At 42.8% G+C, this 17,346-nt stretch overlaps 1 protein-coding gene across 1 annotated transcript in view; it reads right to left on the bottom strand.

Annotated features, from left to right (window-relative positions):
* The window catches only part of LOC8034337 (SCY1-like protein 2), a 172,946-nt gene that overhangs the window by 61,518 nt on the left and 94,082 nt on the right, over positions 1 to 17,346 (bottom strand). Inside the window, exons 5-6 of the mRNA XM_042286955.1 lie at positions 16,845 to 16,992; positions 5,979 to 6,125 (exon numbers count right to left, since the gene is read on the bottom strand). Of these exons, the coding sequence (XP_042142889.1) occupies positions 5,979 to 6,125; positions 16,845 to 16,992 (295 nt within the window). The remainder of the gene's footprint in view (positions 1 to 5,978; positions 6,126 to 16,844; positions 16,993 to 17,346) is intronic.

The following is a 17,346-nucleotide window of genomic DNA, read 5'->3' as shown; positions in this document are numbered from 1 at the left end:
AAAATGGCTGAGGTGAAAAAGGGTGAATCGTTCGCTTCGGAGGACAGCATTACTTTGAGCAAAGTTAAAGCAATTCTGCAGTTTTTTTTATTTTTTTTTTATTTTGCTATTGTTTTTCTATGATGGGTATTTCTCTTCATTTCTGGTGTTTTTTTGTTTGTTTTTTTCCTCTTCGGTACACACTTTTACATAATTTGTCCGCTGCTCATTTTTTTTTTCGCGTAACACCCTGAAGATAACTAAATAAATCATGATGTTTTAACTAAATGCTATCAAACCTTTATTTTCAACGGAAGCTTAGACCGCGCGAAGCACGTCCGCCTTGAACGATTTCGGGGCTGGCTTTTTAGAAGAAAAAAAAAAGTGTCTCGGTTAAGATAAAGATATCGTTTGGTAGCTCATTCCAATCGCGAATTGCCTGAGAAACAAAAAAATTTGTCCGAGAAAAAATGATTACTTCAAACAGTCCTTCTTAATCCTTTGTTGTCTTAACGCTTTAGTAGGGTTTAGGCGTCGGGACCCTGTCGATAATGGTTCTAAGTAGCTAGAGCTTCAAATTTGAATAGTGCCGTTAATAATATTATACAACACTTTTAATCTATCAATTTTTGCTCTGGTTTGCAACGGCTGAAGCTGTATTCTGAGAGGCAGTTTTGTAGATAAAGTTCCTGTACGAAAATTATTAAAAATAAACCGAACACCTAGTTTCTGAATACTTGCAGGCCTTCAGGAAGAGAAGAATCGACAAAATATAAATTTACGCGTTAGGGTGGCACACTGAGTCCGCGTATTCTCGCACAGGTCTCACAAAACTTTTATAGGCAATAGGTTTTGTATATGAATCAGCAAATTTTAATTTCCTTCTACAGCTTTATCTGAACACTTGCCGATAAACCTATTTAAAACGGTTTTTACATATTCAGGGTCAAAAACTTCAAATAAACCTCGCAACGTACCTTGATTTATTATGTTTAAGTTTCAACATTGAAGTGTGAATTGCACTATTAAGATTTACTAAGAAAAAAGGAAAGGCATGTAAATCCTTTTCACTTTATATTGGAATTACGTATGCTGCGTAAAAATTCACTATCTACGCGCCCTCAGCATCCGTTAAAACTCAACATTAGTCACGTGTTAGCGTTTTTATTATTAAAACCCTGGCCCAAACAACGTTGCTGCGTTTTGAAGCGTTCTTCAAAAACTGGGGGCTTTGGTTGTAATGGTGGGGGTCGTTCACCGAAAACCAGGACGACCGGCTTCAACGAAAAATGGTTTAGTCCAACTGTCAGGCTCGTTCTGCCCGTGCTCGCTCCCATGTCACCTCTTCTTGAGGTAGACAAAGTCTTTCATGCCAGCCACTATTTGGTATAAATTTTCAACAACCATAACAACCCCATCTTCCTGAAATATATCTCACAAATAAAAAAAGGGGAGGGGGTTACGTGGGTTTGGTTGCGATCTTAGTAGGGAAAAAATCTAAACAAAATTGCAATTTTAAATTTCTAAAGACACTTGAGACACTCCAAATGCGTTATTTGCCATAGATAAACGAATTAAAACTCTCTTTTTAAGATAGTTTGCTTAGACGACATTTACTGGACTATTTTTTTATAAGCAAGTTGTCGTTATGCAGATTTTGAACAAATTATAGTCAAGACACACAACTCAAGAGTCTCACGTTAGAAACACTCCGCGTCTGTACGGCGAGAAAACGATACTACAAAACTGCGCCTCTGTTTTCTTCCCCCTTACATCAACACAACGGAAATTCAGTCAGTAACTTGTCTTTTGCTCACCCTGCAATCTCACCAAATCCGTGCAAAAATACCGGCCGATGAATCGAAAAAGAAAAGGCAATCACCCAGCAGCATTTCACCATTTCGTTCTGCATTAGATACGGTCCAGGAAAGGAATGACTCGCGCCACGCTGAACAATAGATGATCGACGACTGGTGGAACCCACGAAGTGTCTATAGGACGCCCCCGATGAGCTACAAGTCTTGTTTTTGTGTTGATCGACCCAGTGTTGAAAGAATTCGTAATGCAACTTTTGGCTATTTTACCGTAGAACCTTAGTCAAAAACGCCTTCGAACGATGTTTTCTTATCACCACGCCGTCAATCCTTCGGCTTGCCTTATCGGTTGAACGTCTCTCTTTTATTTTCTGTTGGTTGTTTCAAGTTCGCTGCACATTTTCATGTGGCGGTCGGTGATATACTGCGCTGCAGTAGAAGCGAATATTCAACGATAGGAGTCTAGCGAAGAAAAATTACGGAATACAAAATAATGCGACACCACGTATTTGAATACCATATTGCTTCGCCATGAACAGCGATAAACTATTTTCTTAACTAGCCCTAATCACTGCGATAAAGCTGATTAGCACATAATGCATATTACATGTATTGCGCGTGCGTTATGATATTGTATACCTGGTTACGGAGCGCGTTGGATAGCTACCGATACGTTGTACGCAGGACGCGCCATGTGCTTACCGAGTTTATCACAATGATCGAGAAAAGTTTAAACTTTTACAGAACCCGTGTTGTCCTGAGATTGCGCTGAGGGCCGCCCTTCTACATCCGAGAACCAGCTGCGCGCTCTTGCAATCACCTGCTACCACAGGTTCGCGAGAGACATATACCGTCCAGCTGTGTCCGCTATCGTTCGCCCACTCTTCGTGGCGCCGAACGAAAGCGTTCTGCGGTGGATATCACGATTCGAGGTTTAATTCCGGCCGCTCCGCTGGGTGGATTTGAATAATTACGATTTATTGCTGTAAATTATGATTAAGTGTGACCAACAATGGCTTAAGTATACCTTCTGTAGGCCTTGCATGCTTATGCATTGACTGCTATGGGTTATGTATGCTTTATGGTGCCTTGGCCTGCATGTAACGGTTTTTTGTTGCTCTCGGGCGCAACGCCTTTTTCATAAATCCTGGCCGTTAAACGTACTCTGTGTAGAGCAGATGGGAGTGATAAATGAAACGGAAGTAAATAGTTCTTTTTGGCCTTTAGACGCGCTCATCAAGCCTATTTGTAACTCCAAAAAAGGCGACGCCACTCTCTAAAATACGTGGAAGAAAAAAGTGGAAGCTGCCTTCTATCCAAGTATGCACTGAAAGCTGGCACTGCCTGATAGTTTAAATGTAAAACTGAAAAAAAATGCAAAGGTGCTTGTAATTGGAGATTTTCTGATATAAGGCGGTGACTGTGGAATTATGGGATTAGAAAGGACTTTCTAGAGAGGATGTCCTCTCCCTCTATCGAAGTGGCATAGTCCTTGATGGTTTCACACTTTTTTAACAAAAACTATCAATCACGCATAAATTTTAATCAGATGCATTTTTAAAAGATTAAAAGAGCGCAAAAAATACGACGGACTAGATGTAGAAGGACACAGACAGAGCGCTGTATTCTTGCTGGTTACCGAAAGTGAGTAGCGCTGAAATTAAGAAAAGTCTTCTCCAGACATCCCGAGTTTACACATACTTTGGGTCATCCAGATGACGACAAAGACGTAGTTTCCCAATTTCGATACTCACTGTACAAGGGCCTTTTGTGAACAACAAAAATCGACAAAAGAAAGTGATGTGCTGCTCTTGGAGATTGTACGCTATACTCCGTTTCGCCTTATGCTGTACCGCAGCGAAGGCTAGAAGCGCGAGCTCATAGCGTTGGCAGCTGCCCTTGGAGCACGAGAGCTTGTGCCGCCGAGATCTGCCCTAGAGGAAGGAGCTCGCGCTTGTAGCCTTTCCTGCGGTACATCGTATGGTGAAACAGAGTATAGTTGCTGGGATGTTTTTCGCGAATATGTACTTCCAAATGTTCCCAGAAGATTAAAAGTCGGGGTCTCGCTGCTCCTACCATCATACAAAAGACAGTCTACAAACACGAGTCACCGTACTATTCGTGGTTCGAATGCGGCGCGCCAAGTTTTCTTCTTGAACTCATTGCCATGCGGCATTCGAAGCACGGATCTCGGGGTGACTTGTGTCAGAATCTGTCTGCACACTGCCTGTTGTAGCAATAACAGCGTAGACTGAACTTTCGGGAAAGCGGCAAAGTGCACTCGAAGAACTGAGGAGCGTGAATGACGCTCGAGCAGACAGGGTGACAAATTTTCAAAACCGTAATAAATAATTGTAACCTTAAAAAAAAAGTGTTAAAAATAACATGCTCTGTGTCCGATTATAGCTTGCCTGCAGCTGCAATAAACAGAACACAGAGGGATAAATCCCTCGAGGATTGGTATTACCTGTCTTAAAACATTTTGTACGTGGGATGCTCAATATAACCTTCAACAATTAGACTGACTCTTTTCATTTTCAATGGCTCAGTAGTTCTGCGAATTTTTCATTTGTCTTCTGTACACCTTTCGATCGCTTATCACCCAGGCAAAAAGAAAACGTGTCACTGGGATCTAGATGTAGGTGCGATATTCCTCAGAAGATAGCTACAGCCCATGCTCAGAACGGATTTCACAGCCTGGTAGTCAAAAATGGCAGCGCGCAGAAATGAATGATCTAAGTGGTCTATGGGCTGTTCTTTTGTGAGCAGCGCCATTCTGAATTCCGCAGCGCCTCCCGGAGCATGTCAGATTCTGTCGCCGCGCTGGGTTGGCACGTAAGGTGATCTTTTTTATGTGCCATTGACGGGCGAAAGTGGCGGTGTTCATAGAAATAGTTTCATGAACACCATCGGGGTCTTTCGATCCAGGCTCCCCCAACCCAGCAAGGAGGAAAACGCATGACAATCCTTTTCCATTTTTCTCTCGCCCTCTTTCAGTAAATTGGTGTATTTAAAGTGACGTTCGTTGTGCGCATGATGTGTTAAAATATTTGTGGGCGGACGATAAGCCATATCGACTACTTTTTTAATGCCTTCGCGTAGTAAAGTATAGAAACATCTAGGCTACAATCATAGATTCGACTAGCCAGCATGCTTTAGGAGGAAATAATGAAGCACATAATTACCGGAATTGGCGAGAACAAGGCCCGTCTTGGCACATCAGCCGCCTCATAAAATTGTGTCAACAGCTGAGTCGGAAAAGATGTGCGCGATATGGTTTATAGTTTTATATAAGTTTCGATAACAAAAAGAATGAACCTATGATTGGCAAGTTAATTTTTGCCTCCTTAGAAAGTGGTTTTAATAATGTACCTGGTACAAACCAAAAATGTTTAAAGTGTAACCAGAAAATATTCAGAGCACATTTTTTTTGTGTGTGTGTCTTTTGGCTAGACTAGAACGGTAGATGCAATGTGCATGGGTTAAAAGGCTTGCATGCATCAAGACTTTTCAAGGATAGAATGCTTTCTAGCGAAACCTCCCCCTCTACGAAATTTTTCCGCCTGTCCATCTGTCAATTTTACCCGCTAAATTTGGAGGAAAAAAATTGAACAGGCGTGAAATTATGCATCAATTGAGGTTTCGCACGTCACAGGTCGTCGGCCCCGCAGGAACCGTTATTCCACCAAATATATCGGGGAAATTCACGTCACTTATCTGATGTCACGTTCGGTCAGATGACATGACAAGCTTTTGTTGAGCAAGCTGATTCAAGCTTGGTGAATGTAGACAGATGAAAGGCTTAGACAAATCATGAGGGTAAGAGACGTATGAAGACACCGTTACGCACACTTGGTGTCGCATGACCGTCATAATCACGTGACGCCAAGTCTGATCATTATTGCGTCACGTCACGTGACTCCATCCTGTGTCGTCGGGTCACGTGACGCCAATCAGTGAACAACATGTTCATCTTCACTCCACGGAAGTACGTTTTACTTTACGCGTACCTTTACTGGACTTCTGTCGAGGGCCCCCGGGGGTCCACAGACCACAGTTTGAGAACCGCTGGCTTAATTTAATGCATTCTAAAGAGGTAAATGTGATCGCTACATAAATACTGTATTAAACGCATTATGGAACTGTCTAGATAAGAAAAGTTTCTCTGCAATGGAGTTTACTCACAAGAAGGTCCGTCTCGTTACATTTTTCGGTGAACTCGAGGCCAGCGAGTTTCCAGGTGCCTCGCTTGTTGACGATCACGGACTGCGGACTCAGGTTCCGGTGGATGAGTTTGCAGGAATAGTGTAGGAAGGACAGGGCTTCCGTAAGCTGAAAAAGCAAAGAGTGAAAGCCGTTTACGACTCCCTGTAACGCCGAATTAGAGCGCAGCTCTTGAGGAGGAGGAGGGAAGGGTACTGAGGGTCGCGTGTTGTCGGTGAGGGGGAAGGGGGGTCACGTGACCTTGGTGGGGTCACGTGACCTCGGAGAAGGGGGTGTCCACGTGGGGGGACACGTGACCCCCAGAGAAATTTTTCCGCTAGATTTAGCGGGGAAATTTTTCCGCTAGATTTAGCGGGGAAGATCTTCCGCTTAATCTAGCAGGGAAATTTTCCCACTAAATTTAGCGAGAAACTTTTCTGCTAGATTTAGCTGGGAAACTTTTCTGCTAGATTTAGCGGGGAAATTTTTCCGCTAGATTTAGCGGGGACATTTTTCTGCTAAATTTAGCGGGGACATTTTTTCGTTAGATTTAGCGGGGAAATTTTTCCGTTAGATCTAGTGGGGAAATTTTTCCGCAAGATTTAGCGGGGAAATTTTTCCGCTAGATTTAGCGGCCAATTTAACCATAATGCACCGTACGGTTACGCCGACGGCGACGCCGACGCCGCTCAAGCTGGAAACGGGCGCCTAAGAGCTGCGCTCTAAAATAACAACAAAGTAAAATAAACCAGAGATAAAATAAGAGTAGCAGCTACTGTTCTAAAGTGTTCTTTGTGTTTAAAAATGACGTGCTCCGAATTGTAAGTGCAGCGTATGTTTAGGAAAGAGAAAACTCCACCCCCCCCCCCCCCCCCACACACACACACACACTAAAAGGTGAAAAAATGAATCCTGAGCACCTGTATTCCATAATAGAAAATTAATAATAATAATAATAAAAATAAGCTTTATTGGCTCAGAAGAGGCGCTTCACCGCAGAAAGACAACAGTCCCTACCATGGACGCCCGCGGTGCCGCGTATATTGATGGTGATTATGTGATGACATAATATACAACGTGAAAGTGATGGTGATTATAAGATGATATGTACACAGGGAGCACGACATGGTCTCCTTAACATCGCAAGCACCGCTGCCCGAAGTTTCGGAAAAGGTTCAAGCGAGTCGGCCAGCGAGCTGAGGTGATCTCCCTCGAGCTGTAAATAAACGCCTCAGATGGGAAAACCCGGTTCGGTGGTGTCGTCGCCCTCTTCAGTAAATGCAGCGGGCTTCAAGAGGTGGCCTCGTCTTGGTAGACGGCTGCCACCAACCCAGGCATTCCAACCAGAACTTAAACATGTACACTCTAAAAAAAAAAGTCTCTTGCGTCTACTTTTCCGCACAACGCTCGGAGAATCAATCACCGCAATCACGGGGCAGCTCAGCGGTTGACGATGTCGGAACATATGTTTAGACCAAAAATGCAGTGTGAGTTGACATTACGCAATGCAAGCGTGACGTTGTGCATTGCTTAATGTCACAACTTTGGTCAAAAGGATGCCTCCGTAAGTTGCGGTGATTGGCTCTCCGAGTGTTGTGCGCGAAAATGGACGCACGAGCTTTTTTTTAGAGTGTAGCGCCGAGCTCACCCGGTGTAGCATCTTGTTATCATCGTTTCATATGAAGAAAAATCTCCAAGTTAAGTAGTCTTATATGTTGACTTTGGACATTTGAGTTGTACAAAACAATATCCCATGTTTTATACACGTATTACATCTATAGAACACAAAAATTGTCGTCCTCTTGGCGCCACGTTCGTTAACTATATTATATATCGTTCATTAAAAAGGGACAAAAGGTAAGCGAAAGCAAAAAACGTCATTTACGTGCCATCTGAGAGACAATGTGTAATAGGCAATCATTACCACATATCCAATTGACCTGTATGTTTTTTATTGAGAAAACAGGCATATAATAAATTATAGAGTTCGCTCTTAAGGTATTATGAAACATAAGTCGCTTTAGTCGATATGTTTTTGTTTTTTTTCAATTGGAATAGTTGGAATATTTATAGCCGTACCGAAACCTGCACGATCCATCATGCATGTTGCTGTATAGTCCAAAAAAAAAACCTAACCCATAGTAGAGATATAAAAGGCGGAAAACATATGTGAGAAGGGCGATCTTTTTGGGTGGGGACGATTTTTGGAATTGTTTGGGAACAAAACAAAAATCTAAATATTTTCGCAATAGAGTCCTAGCACTAGCTAGCTTTTTTGTTTTGCCTATAAAATATGGCATCTAATATATGGGGTGCGTGAGGATTAATGAGGCCAAGCAATAAAATGATGCACTAAAGTTGCGAATAATTACGGCCCAGTAGTATCTGTTCATATGTATTGTGATTCAAAAACAATGATAAAACCGCGAAGTGTATTCGACTAGACGAAGCGATGTTGGAGCGAGGTGACTTATAAGGTCATTGAATATTAGACAAGATTTCTTAAGACAACTTTGCCTCCTGGTGACAAGCCTTTTTTTTTGTTGCAACATTAATAAAAACAAAAACGAGACACACGTAAAAAGGTGCAAAATCATAACACCGAGAAATGAAACAAATCCTCGCCTAACAAAAAGAACGAGGTTGTTCAGAATCTACATTTTTATCGCCTCCTTATCTTTCTCAAAGCACTTGTCTTCACAGCAGCACAGGGTCGTCACATGTTACGTTAATGGTTCCCACTCCCCTTCCCATTACTTTCCTGTCTTTAAGAATCCGTGTCGTTTACCCAGGCCATTAATTAAGGCCGTACAAGAAAGAGTTGCGCTACATTAGCGCCCACGACAATATTGGTGCACGCGAACCAAGAAACAGGCTTATATTTTTAGAAACGAAATCACTCGACAAAGAAAGGTGTTAAAAGAAACAAAAATGAAGAGAAGAAAATAAAAAGAAGGGTCACGGGTACTTTCAAAGGAAATGCTTCATTTGTACCTCGGTTTATTATTAGTTCCGGAAGAATCGCGGGCCTTATTGGCAACATTGGCTCCGTCTAATTAAGTTTCTACGAGAATGGTCGCTCCCGTTGGCTGACTCAGGCGAGGATGTGAGGGATTTGGAAAATAATACTAAAAAAAAAAGAAAAAAGGGTCTAATCTTTTTTCGCATTAGGGTCTTTCTTTCTTCTTTATCTTTTTTTGTACGCGACATGAACCGTAAGTTGAAGAAGGAAACGGAAGAAGTGGGACGCGAAACTGCAAATGAACACAGGTCTGAGGGTATATCAAGAAGATTGTGAGGATCAAGAGACGGCCTCAGGTTTCTATTTATGGTAGGGCTGAATGCATGCGCGCCAGTTTAAGATGGAATGACCCGTGAGGCGTTCATTTTTTACCAGTTTCTATCTCTCACGGAGCTTATTTTTTAGCACAATAAAAATTGAAGTTTGTAAACGAAAAGGTTTAGAAAAGAATGGCACATGCTTTTAACACGAAAACTTTGAGGAGAAAAGTGTATTTGGACGAATAAAGCTGGAGCACAGGTTTCATTGTGTTCCTTAATTTCGTCCTACGTTCAAATGTCATAAAGGGGTACTTTCAAGAAAGGACAAAGCAATACATTTTGCAATTCCATGAACAGGAAATCACGCAAGAAAAGTGTGCCAACAAAACATAAGAAACAAACAAGTTTTGTGGTCGAAGAATGTGCAGAAGAAAAAAAAGAAGCGCATTGAAAGTCACTGGACTGTAAAAATTCACAACAACCCTTATTTACAGAAATTTATCTACAGAAACAACCTCCAACGCCGAAGCAATATAGCAGGGAAACACAAAATGGAACACATATTCACGAACATAGATAAAATGGCAGAAATACAATAAATACTGTTAAATAAAAGAACGCGCACAAACTTTAGAATGTTAAAAAAATTTAGGATACTGAGAAAAAATATCCTGTGTCATCTGTCGTAAATGCTGTTGCAGGCAATGAATTGAAGTCCGTTATTGTACGAGGGAAAATCAGTTCGACAAAATATTTCTCTGATCATGTTACAATTATCTATTCTGGTTGAAATATAGTTTAGTAATTCAAGATATTTATACTTATCAATTCTAGTTAAGTTACTAAATATAAAAAATAAAAACCTTAGACGAAATTTCTTTCTCTTTGAATCCAATAGTTCCCAACCCATCTCACGTTTAATTTTTGTCACTCTGGATGTTCTATCGTACTTTCCCGATAGAAACCTTGCAGCACAGTTTTGCATTTTTTTGTCTATTTTAATGAAAAAGGTACGCTTGGTGCGGTTCCCACAGAACACACGCTTATTCAAGCATCGGTCTTACCAAGCAGCAGTGACCAGTTTCTTTTAGCTCTTTGGGTGCTCTGCGTAGATTTCTGTTAATAAAATTCAACATTCTACCAGCTTTTTGTACAGATTGTGTTACGCGAGAATAAAAAAAAAGATATATTATAAAACAGCAGTATACTTTTAAAAACGCAGTCTTATAATGTAAAAACATATTTATTTACATTTAGCTGTATATGTCTTTCAGCTTCTAAACCGATAAATTTTTCATTACAAGTTTTCAACATGAAGAACGTGAGCGAAATGTTAGAAACTGTGCTAACTTTTTACCGGTGACGGATGTTTCTTACATTGCTTTGAAAAATAATTTTGTGACGATTACTTAATTGCTCATCATTCAAAGCAGGATAAAGGGGTACTCTGGCGATTTTTTGAGCTACCCCAGCTAACTATATTATCGGAATCACCTGCCTTCACTCTTTCCGGTATGCTGTTTCGTAATTAAAATAAGAACGCCGACTTGACATAACAGAAAAAACAACTTCATTAGACGTTTCGCCTCCCATGCGGGAGGCATCATCAGTAGTTACACAGCAAATGCAGGGTTCAACCTAAACTCAACGCTATTTATCACGAATGTCCGTGTAAGCTTCGTGGAGAGGGCCGCGGTTTTTGTTGCACACGGATGTGTCCCTGCGAAGGGGATACGGCCCATTCGTCACATGTCGATTCGTCATAGGGCAACTGGTAACAGGCCCGTTGGTAACAGCGGAACATTGGTCATGGGGTGATTCGTCACACTGGCAGTTCGTCACACAATGACTTCACGATTGTTAAACGTTTTTTTTTTTTTTCTATCTTGTTTTCTTAGGAAAGTTACGAAAGGGGGCCACTTAATTAAATCCGTACAAGGCCAGTGAGGTTGACTACGGGAAACAAAAGCATGTCCCAATGACCCCAAGTTGAGGCAGCATGCAGCCTTTAGCCTGCATGTTGTCCCTATCGGGGTCACCTTTCTAACAAAAGAACCTCGAGAACATAAAGTTCACAATAAAAAAAAGCCCACCGAACGCGATTCTTTTCTTTTTTTTATGCCCCGTTTCAGGGCTTATTATGCCGGTTGCCCCCGGATTATAAAAATATCATTCTCGATTTCTAAATGGAGGTACTTACTACTAAGATAGGTGGCGATATGCTTCTTCACGAAGGACATTTCTACACTTGCATTAAGGTTTACGAAACTACGTTGTATTGGGCCTGCCGGCGAAGAGGAGTTTGTAAAACTAAAAAAGTCACCGATCACGCCAAGACTCGTGTAATCACTTATTCAGGAGACCATACGCATGCATTTGACAACACCAAGATAAACGTGCTTGGTTTCGTCATCAGATGAAGGAAAAAGCTGGTATGTACCAAAATCTGTTCCTGCTCTTATAATCCCAAAACAAGGTCAGTAATGTCCTTTATTCCAGTAGAAGGCCGTCTAGCACCACACCAAATACTTCTGGCTGCGGTTACCTGTGTCAGTGATGACACTGCTTTGCAGATTCACGCACCGCCAACACTTCGGCGCACCATCCGGAAGCAAAGGCAGCGGGCGAATTTCGAGTACAGCATATATCATCTTGCAGAGCCGACATACGATCGAATGCCCACAGAGTTCAGAGTAAATTGTATTGGAGCGCAAAATCACTGTGCGCGACATATTATGATAATAATGACTGTTTTACCTGCATGCAGACCACAGCCAAAGGAGACTCCTTTCTCCTCCACGATAGCGGAGAGGGCGACGGCGAAAGAATCCTGATCTTTGCTACCGATCGCAACTTGAGCTGTCTGGCTCAGGCGACTATACGTGGTTCGCGGACGGGACCTTTAAAGGGACCCCGGCACAGTTCTACTAACTGTACACAGAGCATGCCACAGTCAACGGCGTGGTAAAGCCAATGGTTTACGGCTTGCTGCCCAACAAATCTGAAGCTACCTACAAAAGGTGAGCATTCAAGGGCTCTGATAAACGTATAAAACGAAACGCTCAGTGGTCCTATTATGGGATATGTGTTCAAACACTTCAAAATATGTTCGCTCGTTTTAAGGTTTTTCGACGTCGTTCTGAGTCACATGGGGGGCCAACTGCCTTGAGGTGGCTTACACGGACTTCAAGATAGCGGCCATCAACGATACAGGGATGCTTTTGTCGCTTATTCCAGTTGGTGTATAGGAAGGTGTGCTCCAGTGGTCACCAGAGTCGCTACAATTCAGATGACGAGTTTGCTATTCTGGTATGCGGCATTGTATTTATATGTCTCATTGTTGTCTTTAGGTAAGCCAATTGGTTACTTTATTTCTTGTTGATTTTCAAATGGGAATGCATCCAGCATTGGCCTTCTTGCCAATCGCCGACATTCCCGAGGCCTTCAAGGAACTTCTCGAGGTTTTCCCCACCGATGCCTCACTCGTGGCGGTCTACTTCGAGGACTTGTATATCGGGAGACTCCGTCGAAACGGCTTGTCGTCGGCCACCTCCCCTCCTCTGGTTTGGTCAGTCAGATAATCAACGCCAGCAGAAAGGCCAACAAGGACGAACAACAGCATCGAATCGTGGCTCTGGGGACGGCACGTAAGAACTGACCTAATCTTCTGAAAACTTGGACGCTTTCTGTAGTACATTTTTGCATTTTTGGCTCAAAATTTCAGTACGGTGCCCACTCAAAAAGCTTTCTCCACGAGTTTGTGTGTTATTTTTTCTTTTTATCCTTAACATAGATGAAGCTGGCTCAAGCAGAGGGCGGCACGACATCTTCGAGTATGTCCAAGAAGCACGACAACAGCAACCGGCGTCTTCAAATCATTGTGAGCCGCTACAGTGGTCGCAATCGTCTAGAAAACCTGAGGGTGGCAGCTCGGAATATCGCTTTTCAATTTTTTTTTTTTTTTATTTCGCTCAATAAATCTGTTGTTTTCTAAGTACAACGATGACTTGTTTGGATGTTCCCTCTCTTTAGTAAAATTAAATATACCGTACTAATCTTTACTGCATGCACAGCCAGGTGAATATATGTTGGGCAAATTCAAATATCCGGTTCGCACAGTGACTAACGTTCCTGGGGACAAATTCCCCTATGACGAATCTTCCTCTGTGACGAACGGGCCTATTACCAGTTGGCCTATGACGAATGCGCACATGACAAACGGGCCTACACCCCCTGCGAAGAAACCACGATTCTAGAAGCTTTCGGGGCCCCCATCTGTCCTCTCTCGCCAAGGTCGTCGCGGCCGGAAAGTCGAAAGTTTCGTATCCCGAAATTCTGAATAGTTGCGCTGAAATAAGCAAGTGAAAATTATGCCAAAAACTAACATTCAAATATACCCGGGATTTTCAGTGCCTTGACGTCAGTGGTCGAACGGGCAGTCGAAAAATAGACAATGCCGAGCACTTCTTTCATGCTGCTGCGCAGGCACTGGAGCGAGCTTCAAAAGCATTCATTTGATACCTTCAAACTGCTTGTAATCAGTTGGGAAAAAAAGTCTACTGTCAACGTGGCGAACCCCTGCCTTTTGCTGATGTCACTTCGTCAATGTTGCGAGAAGAAAATTTTATTTTGGAGAACACGGTGGGAACCAGAAGTGTGAATTCGATAACTTCGCGAAAAATATTTATTTTGGCCCAATATTTGGGTTACCATTTTAGGGGTGTTTTTGGTGTGTTTAACAAATTTTCAGGCAAACCAGGGACTACAAAAGAATCACCGGACCACCCTTCAAGGCAATACATAAATATTGAGAGCTAGTAAAGCAAACGCTGAAATGGTTGAGCGAATAAAACGGTCTGAAAGAATGATACCAGCACTTAGTGTTAACTGGTAGCTTCAGCGTGATACAAAAAAGTGAATACAAATATTTGCTACCAAAATAAGCAGTTTAGTTCACAAAGTGACAATACTTCAAAAGCGGCATGACCATAAGAAAGCAACAAGAACCGCATTTAAAAACCACAATTCTAAGTTTCAAAAGAGCTGTTTATCGAACTCTTAACGAAAAAAGAAACTGAAATTTGTTACCTATTCCCATTTAGTATATATGCGTTTTAAATATTGCTTTCGGGAACAGATAAATGCTGCAATGCACCCTAAAGAATATCTACTCCTTTTGTTTTTCTTTTGTTCCGTGCCAGGGGAAAATGTATAGGCTTCTTTATGCTATTACTGGACGCACCGCAATCTCGATCCACTCACCCCCATGAGAGGACGAAGCAGTGGTGGATCACCCACCCCATAAATCAAAACGTGAACAAACATAAATTAAAAAAACAGGAGGAACAACGCGTCCAAGACGCACGCGGATTCCGTTCGCGACGCCTGGCCCGGGTGGCAAACGGTACACGTTCACACCGAAACAATAGTCGAGGAAGACGGAGGAGGAACATCCATTACATGACATTGCCTCAACACGCAGTACAAGGCGAGGTTTGCGATTCGGAAGAAACACGTAACCGAAGAAGAGGAAATTCGAGCTTTTAAAGTCGCTTCGTGGAAACCGAGTCTCTAGTCCCCGGGGGCTCAAGATATTTACGCATGTACACGGAGTTTAAAAACGCCGTGGTCTCGTGCCGGAAGCAGGACCCCCCCGCAAGGCGGCAAGTAAGGTGAGGGTAAGAGCGACGACCCTAAGATACAGAGGAGTCAAAGTAATCGTCTCCTGCGTCCCGGGACATAAAACAAAAGCGTGCACGAGGCCGCGCGGGAGCGCGAACTTCGGCTACCCTCCGCCAAAAAGAACCCGAAAGCACTTCGATGACCACAAGGAGTCGAACTGGGAAGAGAAATTGTCCTTTGACCACATCGAGAAGGAAGGGCTCCTGCCTAATGTACTTGCGGAAGACGATGCCCCACTACCGAACGGATATGGTCCTTGGGCTACCGCGTGCCATCTACGGAGACACTGAACCGGAACGACGGTCTCCCCGGCAATTCCAACCGAATTTAAGAGATATAAACTGAAAAACAGCGACAAAAAAGAAAACGCTGAAGGCGGATCCGGCAGTCGATACGTAAGTGGGCAACGAGCCACAAGCACACACCTCTTATGGTACTGCAGGGAACTGAGCCGGACGCGGGAAGAAGCGATCGGGAAACTACCCTCCAAGCTGCTCCTGAGCTCTCTTCGGGACTGGACGCATCTGAGGGACGCGCCGTAGCACCGAAAACCGGTCTTGGGCTCGCTGCTCGAATTTGTCGCGGCAGCCATACAACTAGAGTCTAGACTATCTAATCGCGAAAGTTCCCACTACCTCCCTTTCCCCTTCACCCCCCCCCCCCCTTTCCTTCTTCCTCCGATGTCAGTGGACACCTTTCAATAAAGACATAATCAATAACTGTAATAATATATTTACGAGACTTCATTCACACGAGCTCATAATATGTAGACCTGTGCCAGCCTATTACGGCTAAGGCCCAATTCTAGGCCCAACAATATTACTGACGGGGATACTAGATGCTATCTTCCTTAACAAACGCAGGACACCTAATATTGAAGTGGGTTACCGTGCACATATATCATTAAGGCACACTGAACTTAGCAAAAATGTATTTTTCTTAATGATCGTATATAACACTTGAGTACAACAACAGCAACAACAAAGCATTAGAAAAAGAAAAAGGTTGGCGAAACTTATTTTGATAATTGCAACGTGCTATTATTTAGTGCTTGTCTTTCAAAACTACGCGTGCCCAAATAGAAGCATTTATTGGTAACGCTTTTACTCGCTATCAATCCCACAATGCTACAACTGCTACAAAAAAAAAAAAAGTTTATTTTAACTACTATTTTATGCTGCAATTCAAACACTTAAAACGCTCTCTTTTGGAAGTTTTGTGTCTCTAGGAGCGATTCCGGCACATGCTTCTATTTCGAGTCCACGTTCCGAAATATCCCAATTGCCTTTAATTAAAAATGTGTCCCGCATCGTAAATATTTATGTTAATGTATTATTTTTTAAGGAGAGGTGGATTTTGTTTTAAGGCGTTCAGCATTCAACAGAACATTTTTATTATTTTGAGTTCCGGGTATTTTTTTATCATGCATGCACGTACACACTCTAAATACATCACTGTTATGTCTCGTTAAAGGGGACCCCTACTGACACAGTTTTCAGGGACCAATCGGGTAAATACACACATGTCTATCTCGTTATTATGGACAACTCACACTCTGCAAAATCTTTTGGGGGGGACGGAGTTGTCCATATTACGAGGCATCACGGTGCAGCGATGACTAGTTTTTAGGGACACCTCTGTCCCCCCCCCCCCCCCCCCCCCACACACACACACAAAAAGAAGTGTTTATATTTATGCATTTACCTGATTTGTCCCCGGCAACTTTGTTTATGGTGTAGCGGGGTACTCATAGTAAGGGTGTCCTTATCAATCCGACATTACTGTAAATGTACTCACAATGCACGTCATACGTAAATGTGTTTGACGCTGTTTCGCAGCAATCCGATAGATTAAGGTCGAAGGTGACCAAATCAGGGTGCTCACCTGTAGGAGTCCATATTTGATCTCGATGTCGAGAAACTGGTAGTCTCGGACTTCGGGTGGCAGGCACTGGGGCAGTCTGTCTTCTAGGCAGCTTAGGATATTTGCCAGGCTGCCAAGCACGGGTTCAGTGGCAAACGCAAGGGTCTCGCTGCATGAAAAAAAAAAAAGAATGAAAACGGAAACATTAAGAAAGAAACATTGACAAAGAGCGCGAACCTTTTTTTAAAACCCCTTCAAGCAACAGTGGCAGTCGTGACTTTCAGTTACGAAATTGCATCGATATGAGCAAATTGGCGAAAAAAAGGAATCATACTTTTGAATCGTAATTTCTAGCCTAGAAGGCGCAAGCTACCGCCCGTTATAAAAGGTACAACTGTTAGCATCATTCTATCCATCCTGGGCACAAAGCCTATGACTGGATCCAAGACTTTGCCGAACCCTGACGTAGCACTCGTCCAGGATGCGGATGCACTTTTAGCATGAGGCGAGCTCATGCTAAAAG

The sequence above is a fragment of the Ixodes scapularis genome, unplaced genomic scaffold (assembly GCF_016920785.2).
Source record: "Ixodes scapularis isolate PalLabHiFi unplaced genomic scaffold, ASM1692078v2 PGA_scaffold8__174_contigs__length_109621045, whole genome shotgun sequence".
In the NCBI taxonomy this organism is placed as follows: Eukaryota; Metazoa; Arthropoda; class Arachnida; order Ixodida; family Ixodidae; genus Ixodes; species Ixodes scapularis.
Note: the sequence above shows the minus strand (reverse complement) of the source record. Positions and strands in the feature narration are given on the sequence as shown.